Source organism: Otolemur garnettii, unplaced genomic scaffold, assembly GCF_000181295.1.
Source record: "Otolemur garnettii isolate 467f Iridium unplaced genomic scaffold, OtoGar3 scaffold00031, whole genome shotgun sequence".
NCBI lineage: Eukaryota > Metazoa > Chordata > Mammalia > Primates > Galagidae > Otolemur > Otolemur garnettii.
The window spans coordinates 5,584,038-5,593,071 of record NW_003852426.1 but is presented as its reverse complement, the minus strand read 5'-3'; the positions used below and the strand labels follow the sequence as shown (position 1 = coordinate 5,593,071).

Genomic DNA, 9,034 nt, shown 5'->3' with positions numbered 1-9,034 from the left:
CCACCAGAGCGTCACTTCCGGGATCTGGCGTCACGCGTCACCGTGCCCCGCCCCTTACCCACCTTGCTGGGCGGAGCTCTTCAGACCAGCGCAGGTGGACATATCTGTACCCAGACGCGCCTGTAGTGGGAAGCGGGTAATGCTGTGTGGACCCCCATTGTGTATATGGAAGGGGCAAACTGGGTCCACCTGGACTCGCCTTCCGAAGTGTGTTCCTTCCCTAAAGGTTTTGGGACCTTCACGGATAGGAAATACGATAATGTGTACAGGGAGCGCAGAAACAAAGAGAAATGTGGTAACGTGCACCTACATTTCCAAGTCCGTTCTTACAAATCAAGTATGTAATAGATGCGGGGACCTAGCGACACAGAGGTGACTAAAATGCCCTGCCCCTCATACTTCAATGAGAGAAGGGAGGAAAAAAAATTAATGGAAATATACTCGCCAATTTATCTTCTCAAAGAAATGGCTCTTTAAAGAGAGAAACATGCAAACAGGCAACCTCCCTCTCTATAGGGTTTCCTCTTAGTTTTGATGAGATAAGCAAACTAACTTTGAAAGATGAGGTTTGTGAAACCAATCCCAATCTTGAGTACCGGTGAACCGGAAAAAGCATTTAATTGGATAGAAACTATGCCTGTTTAGTTCCCTGGTATTAGAACTGCTAAGTCGAGGTAGGCGGTCAATAGTTGGGGAATGAATAAATGGGACTATCCATTATGTTGAAGCTATGTGACTTTTTAGAGGTGCTTGCGGAATAGAAGGGAAATGCTGATAATTGAATGTCAACACGAGCCCCTTGTCTAGTTGAAATATACAAGGTTACGAAAGGTTACTAATCCAACGTAGCCGCATTCCACGACACTGGTATTCAACAGAATTGAGTTTCTTCCGTCCCCCAACTTTTCAGAAACAAGTTAAGGAAGAGATTAACCCATATTGCAAGGTGGAAAGGGAAAAGAAGTCTTTTAGTAAACAAAACCACGCTCCTTAACAAATATTGCTTTCCAAAGGAGGAGGATTCACAATATAAAATCCACACACCCATTTTCCCTCCTGCCACCTTTACAAAACCAAAGTCAAAACCAAGCCTTTAAGTCTTCTGCGCGCGCCTCAAATTGGCCCCTCCGGGGAGTGGTAGGGGTGATGTCATCACGGCGCGACCGCAGGAAGTAAGTTCCAGATGTTCAGTGTACTTCAGGATCCTGGAGCTTGTGCGTCCAGCATAATAGCTATAATCCCCTTACTCCTCTATCTCTGCACCACATGGATAGTGCCCGAAAGTCGCCCACGGACAGCGGTGGAGAGACGAGGGAGGCAGACGAAACGGTCGCTGCTCCCGGGGACTTGGTGGCTACCGATACCGATGGAATCCCAGAGGAAACTGAGGGAGACGGAGATGCGAACTTGAAAGAAGGTGCAGCGGAGGAAGGCGAGGTAGGAAGAGATAGTGTTGGTGAGGCTGGAAGAATAAACCGAAGTTGTGTTATTGGCTGCTCGCTAGGCTTCCTGATTAGACATTCCCAAGCTATAAGAACTCGAACTCACCACGACTCCCTCTAGATCTGAAATCTTAAACGGGTAGGGAGGAGACAAAACAGAAGTCTAGTGCTAGTTCAGTTCCAGAGACCAAAGCACTCGGTCGGTATTCTTAAATTTTTTCCTTTTAGGGAGTAAAGCTACTTCTAGGGGAGTTTTAAATGGTTTTTGGTTTTTCTGGTGAGGAAATTGGAATCCAGTGCAAGAGCTAAAATCCAGGATTCCTAGCACTCCTTTGCCGCAGTATGATTCCTGTTAGCTATGACCAGATCTGTCAAAGGGAAATTTTATAGCAGTTCCGTGTTGAATCATGTTCTTAACACTTTTGGGACGTTTGATTACTACTAGTGACCTGGATGTTAATGTCCAGGGTCTCTATAGCATAAAAACAACAAATCTCTGAATTGTGTCACCCTTAGAGCTCAACAGCGTTGCCTAGTTCAGCATCAGCCAGGGGAAGAGAATCTTAGTGTTCTCTGGGTTCCATTTCTAGAGGTAGAATCTTGGGGACTTAGCGCTAGAAGGGACTTAGAAAATCCCTTAAGAGATCGTAAAGTTGAACATTAGATTAGATGGAAATAGCATTTTGGAGCATAAAGTTGGATCAAATTACATATGAAGTAAGAACTTTTAGAAAAAGAGAAAAATGTGACAAAACTATTGTAGAAAGGAAACTTTAAAACAGGTCTCAGGGACAGAAAGGATTTAAATAATTACTTTAGTCCACTAGACTACATACTGAAATTCTCACCCAACAGAGGATAAAATTGTGATACGTCTGAAGCATATTTAAAAATTAATCATGTACCAGAACACACACACAATTCTAATTTATTTATTTATTTGTTTTTATTCCAAAAGATGGAGGAGGTACAAATATTTTTGTTACATGGATACCTTGTATAATCCTTCAGTCAGGGCTTTTGGTGTACCCATCACCAGAATAGTGTTCATGGTACCCAATAGGTAAGTTTTATCCCTCACCTGTCCATCCTGTCCCCTTCTTGGTTTCTAATGTCCTTTATCTCTCTGTGCCTGTGTGTACCCAGTGCTTAGTTCCCAATTATTAGTGCGTACATGTGGTATTTGTTTTTTCATTCCTGAGATGGGTTGCTTCAAAAGACATTATTTAATTCCTTACTATGGCTGACTAATGCTCCATGGTATATATGTGCACCTACATATCACATTTTCTTTATACACTCATGAATTGATGGGCACTTAAGTTGATTCCACATCTTTGTAATTGCAGTTGCAATTGTGAATTGTGTTTTGATAAACATTCAGGTGCTGGTGTCTTTTTGATAAAACTACTTTTTTCCTTTTGAGTAAAGAGGTATCCAGCAGTGGGATTGCTAGATCGAATGATAGGTCTACATTTATTTCTTTGAAGACTCTCCAACTATTTTCCATAGAGGTTGTACTAATTTTTATTTATTTATTTATTTATTTATTTTTTGAGACAGAGCCTCAAGCTATCGCCCTGGGTAGAGTGCCGTGGCATCACAGCTACAACAACCTCCAACTCTTAGCTTAAGTGATTTTCTTGCCTCAGCCTACCAAGTAACTGGGACTACAGGCACCCACCACACGCCCTGCTATTTTTTGTTGCAGTTTGGTTGGGGCCGGGTTTGAACCTGCCACCCTTAGTATATGGGGCCAGCACCCTAGTCACTGAGCCACAGGTGCCTCCCAGGTTGTACTAATTTGCAGTCCTACCAACAATACGAGGTCTGACAATTAAGTTTGAGAACACTTTTCCTAGAAAAAGTGCTATAGCTACAATACTTTACTGCTGAATATCACTACAGTCCCCATCAAAGTACTCCCCTTGGGAAGCTGTGCACCAGGCATCCTCAAACTACAGCCCGCAGGCTACACGTGGCTCACCTAGGACATTTATCCAGCCCACCGGGTGTTTTTGCTGCCACTGCCTGTCCTGCTTAGCAGCCAACTCGTCCCGGGGCCTGCGGTCCAACCCTCCAACGGTCTGAGGGACAGTGAACTGGCCCCCTGTTTAAAAAGTTTGAGGACCCCTGCTGTGCGCCAATACCAGCACCTAGACTGCTCTTCACAGCAGTATTGGAACTCTTTCTCTGGAATGACAATCAGAGCTGTCACAAAGCTCTGACAGTTAATTTCGCAAACTTGCCGCCATGCATTTACATTGGCTGCACTGCACAAACAATTCGGTAAGGTTTCATTCAGTGTCTCACAGCTGTGTTCATGTCAGCATGGTGGTAGTATCGTTTATTGTTGTGGCATGTTTTTGTGTGCTGTACAATCATAGTTGTGATGGTCATTCCAGTAAAAGATTTCTAAAATTGCTTTGAAGGGTGGCATTGGTGCATAGCTTCCCAAGGGAAGTACTTAAAAGGTGACTGTAGTGCTTTTCAGCAATGAGGTATGTAGCACTTGTTGTAGGATCAGTTTGTGAACATAATTATCAGACCTTGTAAATAAGCTTTCTATTCCCTCTGCATCCATGCCAGTATCTATTAAGAAAAAGTAGAACTGGCTCAGTGCCTGTAGCACAGTGGTTATGGTGCCAGCCACATATACTGAAGTTGGTGGGTTCGAACCTGGCCCAGGCCAGCTAATCAACAATGACAACTGCAACAAAAAATCACCAAGTGTTGTGGCAGGTGCCAGTAGTCCCAGCTGCCTGGGAGGCTGAGGCAGGAGTATCACTTAAGCCCAAGAGTTTGAGCTTGCTGTGAGCTGTGACACTGCAGCATTCTACCCAGGGTGACATAGTGAGACTATGTCTCAAAAAAAAAAAAAAAAAAGTAGAATTATAACAGGCCATATCAAATTCAATGGTATTTAACCAAAGCCTTATTTAGAAAAAAATTCATAGCTTTACATAGTTTTATTAACAAAGAGAATAAAATAAAGTAGATTAATATAGGAACAAAAAATTAGTAAAATTAAAAATAGATACTAATGAATTAGTCCTTAAAAAAAAAAAGGAATGATCAAATTAAAAACTGGTTATTTGAAATATAAATGTACAACATTACAAAATGAGAAAAGGGGGATATAATTACTGATATGAATATCTTTAAACTTATTAAAAAATTTAAGAGGTGGTGGGAGGCCAAGGCAGGTGGATAGCTTGAGTTCATGAGTTTGAGACCAGCCTGAGCAAAATCAAGACCTGTCTCTACTAAAATAGAGAAACTGAGGCAAGAAGATCGCTTGAGCCCAAGAGTTGGAGGTTGCTGTGAGCTGTGATACCAGCACTCTACCCAGAGCAACAGCTTGAGACTCTATCTCAAAAAAAAAATTGGGAGGTGGGCAAGGAGTGCACTCCCCATGCCTCCCTGGCCAGACACTCGTGCTAGAGTGTTTTCATGATACATAATAAAACACAGGCACCCTTGCCTGTTACATTTCTCCTCTTCCCATCTTCCACAGTGGATGAGATTTCCTGTAGATCCCACTGGGCATTACAGGCCACATAAGGGGAGATTTTTTTAAAGTCTCATGGAACATATCTCCATTGCAGGATGTCTGGCACATGTAAGACATCTGACAGCATAGGAGATACTCTGAATGGGCACAGGATGTCGCCTGGAATCAGCCCTGAATGATCCAAACTTTCCTTAATGCTAAATGTGCTGCCTGGCACAGTGGCTCACATCTGTAATCCTAGCACTCTGGGAGGCCAAGGCAGGTGGATTTCATGAGCTTACAAGTTCAAGACCAGCCTGAGCAAGAGAAGACCCCATCTCTACTAAATATAGAAAAACTGAGGCAAGAAGATCACTTGAGCCCAAGAGTTGGAGGTTGCTGTGAGCTATGCTGCCACAGCACTCTAACCAGAGCAACAGCTTGAGACTCTGTCTCAGAAAAAAAAAAAAAAAAATTGCTAACTTTGCTGTTCCTCATTCCAAGATGCCTTTGCACTTCTGATAAATGCAAACCAACAACTGTCAAGGCTGCTACAGAGGGAAAATTATTGGCCTATAAAGCCTGGAAGACTTTTTTAACAAAGGAAAGCCCCTGATTATTATTTGAAATGCTGAAGAAGTTGCTGTAGAGAAGATTTTTTTCTTATCCCACTAAATACTACTTTGTGGTCCTGGTTTTTTCCTTAGTCACCTTCTCTGTTGTAAGAATTCATCAAAAGCCTGAATTTGTAAGCATCAGACACTTGGAGCTTGTTGGAGAGAATCCTAATAAGGATATTAATTGTACCAGAGTTTTGCAGGGCAACATAGATGAAATCCAAAAAGTAAAGCCTGAGATGCTACCAGTAAAATTCAGAAAGTGCACTCAGTGGACACCTCATGACTATATGAATGTGACCAGTGACTATATTTCTTTCATCAAGAGGTGCAAATGTATTATGGAACCCCTTAGGAAAGAAGGAGCAAGGTTTCCAGTAGCATATTCTGTAATGGTTCAGCATAAAATCAATATGATTGACAGGCTTCTTGGGGCCATCTATATGCTTCAGAATTTCTTTGCATTCATGTGGACAGAAAATCGGAGGAGGCCTTCTATAGTGATGGGCATTTCATCCTGTTTCAATAATGTCTTCGTAGCCAGTTGAAGAGTGTGGTTTGTGCATCATGGAGCTGGGTTCGGGCTGACCTCACCTGCATGAAGAACCTCTACAGAATATGTGCAGACTAGTAGTACTTGATAAATCTTTGTAGTATGGCTTCTCCTATTAAAACCAACCTAGAAATTGGCAGGAAACTCAAGTCTTTCATGGGTGAAAACAACCTTGAAACCAAAAAGATGACACCCAATAAAGAAGAAAGGTGAAAGAAGTGGTCTGCAATTGTTAATGGAAAGCTGACCAACATAGGGACTGTCAAAATGCATCCTTCACTTGAAACGCTTCTTTTTTTAGGGAGTGCCTATTTTGTAGTCAGTAAGGACTATGTGGAGTATGTGCTAGAGAATGAAAAAATCCAAAAGTTTATGGAGTGGATGCAGGACAAAGCCAGATGAGTATCTCTGGGGTCACTATCCAAAGGATCCCAAAAATCCTTGGCTCACTCTCCTTGAGCTTTAAGTACAACTTGTTTGACATGCTGCAGTGGCCAGGTTTGTGAAGTGGCAATACTTTGAGGGTGATATTTCTTTCTTTTTGTTTTTAAAGGTACTCAGATGTCAATTTTATTGTTTCTCTACACACACACTTATTTGCTGCTACAAAGAAGATAAAACACATCAAAACTTCCTTTCATTGCAGTTTTTGAAAACCAGAAAATCTAATCAGTTATTAAGCTCTAGCCAAACTGCCAAATGTTTCCTTCACATTCTTTTCCCACAAGTTACTTTGCTGAAAATTCTTTATCCTGCAAACGTCAAGCTTCTAAAACTCATCGGAACACTTTGTTTGTTTGTTTGCAGTTTTTGGCTGGGGCTGGGTTTGAACCTGCCACCTCCAGTATACGGAGCCGGCACCCTACTCCTTTGAACCATAGGCACCACCCAAGAATGTTTTTTGGTGAAATTGGCTCAGTGTCATCATTCCCTATTCTACCATTTTCAGAAGGATCCCAATTGTGATACATGCAGTAACTGCAGCGACATTTGAATGGTTTACTGTAGTCATTCTGAACTCTCGTAAGTCCAGTGTCTTTGTTGTCTTCTCAGCGGAGAAAACTTATTGATTAAAATATATCTCAGTCTTGCCAGCCATTCTCTCTGCACAGATAACAGCATCTGCACTCCTCTTCTCCTTACAAGAGGCCAGCCATCTCTAATATCCTGGAAGATTCTTTTGCTATCCTGTTGTTGGGTAAAACCTCCTAGTAGAGAGGGAGGGAAATCGGTGCCCAGGTTGAGATACAGTTTACTAAGGTTCTTTATTAACATTTCTGAGAAGTTGTGTGAGGACTCTGAAACATCTTGCAAATCTTCTTCAGTGAGCATTTGTGAAGACTCTGGGATCAAGTCTGAGTCAAGTGTTTGTGATGGATCCATTGCAGCCTACTCTGAACTGTTAGCTCTTCTGGGATCTTTGAGTCCCTGCAGAAGTGCGAAGAAGCCCATAAAGATCTTCATAGCCAGGAACAAACCTAGGATACCCGAATGCAACCTTAGGGTGATATTTCTGAGGGCGCTCCCTACCCACCCTAGTGCAACAGGGTCCCTGTGCACTCTGTGTGCATATTTGGAGCTGGAGACCTGAATTGTATGCTATACACTCACCACTTGTCTGCCAGTTTGCCATGGAAGCTGACCATTTTGCCATCTGGTGTTTGGATGAGCACCTGAGGCATAAAGGTTTGGAGACATTAAGATACTGATGATGGTAGGCAGTTTTCGGGTTAATAAGAAAGAGTATACTTCTATACTGAATATGCCCTATCTGGTTTCTCTTCCTTGTCAATAAGCAACAGAAAAATTATATGGTATCCTTTTAGGGATAGAGACTCTTCAATCTTTACATTAAGAAGCTGCATGATTTCTGCAGAGCACAATTGGTTAGAAAGGTTATAGCGTTAAATGTCCTAGGGTTAATATGAAGGAGAAATAAAGTAGCTGTGAGGCCAGGGGAGTCATCAAGGCATTTTGGAGAGGGGGTGCTGGGGAAGAGGCCCGTGTCAAAAGTCAGCCTGTTAAAAGACCTCAGGGACTTAACAAAATGAGAAGATTTGGCCTATGCCAAAATTATTTTGAGAATTTTAAATATGACCATTTTCCTGGGTGAATAAATTCATAGCAGCAAATAATCATAAAGATATAAAAAAAAAAGAAAATTTAATGTTTAAGCTTAGGCCAAATAAGTGTGAAAATCTAAAAAAAATGGATGACATTTAAGGAAAATATAAATCTTTAAAATTGAAGCCAAAGAGATTAGAAAACTTGTATAAATCAGTAACTAGAAAAAAACTGAAAAGATTGTCAAAGATATCTTCACTTAGGCCAGGTGTGGTGGCTCACACCTGTAATCCTAGCACTTTGGGAGGCTGAGGCAGGTGGATTGCTTAAGCTCAGGAGTTGGAGACCAGCATCAGCAAGAGTAAGACTCTTGTCTCTAAAAAAAATAGCTGAGCATTGTGGTGGGTACCAATAGTCCCAGCTACTTGGGAGGCTGAAGCAAGAGGATCACTTGAGCCCAAGAATTTGAGGTTGCTGTGAACTATGATGCCATGGCACTCAACCAAGGGCAACAAAGTGAGACTTTGTCTCAAAAATATACATATATGTGTGTGTGTGTGTATATATATATCTCTACTCCCACCAACCCCACAAATCTTGAATTCCTCTTTAAGGGAAACAATTAAATCTCAATGAGTTTTCTAATATGGTTAAGATTCTGTATTAAGTTGGAGGGGAAGGGCTTGGCGCCTAAAGCTCAGCGGCTAGAGCACCAGCCACCATATATACTGGAGCTGGCAGGTTCAAATCCAGCCCGAGCCTGCCAAACAATGACAATTACAACCAAGAAATAGCCGGGTGTTGTGGCGGGTGCCTGTAGCCCCAGCTACTTGGGAGGCTGAGGCAAGAGAATCACTTAAACTCA

At 42.1% G+C, this 9,034-nt stretch overlaps 1 protein-coding gene and 1 pseudogene across 2 annotated transcripts in view; both read left to right on the top strand.

Annotated features, from left to right (window-relative positions):
- The first annotated feature begins 174 nt into the window (after positions 1-174).
- The window catches only part of TAF11 (TATA-box binding protein associated factor 11), a 15,361-nt gene continuing 6,501 nt past the window's right edge, over positions 175-9,034 (top strand). The window contains exon 1 of one of the 2 annotated variants that reach the window (XM_012804883.2): positions 175-1,437. In XM_012804883.2, coding sequence (XP_012660337.1) covers positions 1,267-1,437 — 171 coding nt within the window. In that variant the 5' untranslated portion in view covers positions 175-1,266. The remainder of the gene's footprint in view (positions 1,438-9,034) is intronic. The other variant, XM_003789118.3, reaches the window with a different exon arrangement.
- On the top strand, positions 5,564-8,018 carry LOC100948921 (annotated as a pseudogene).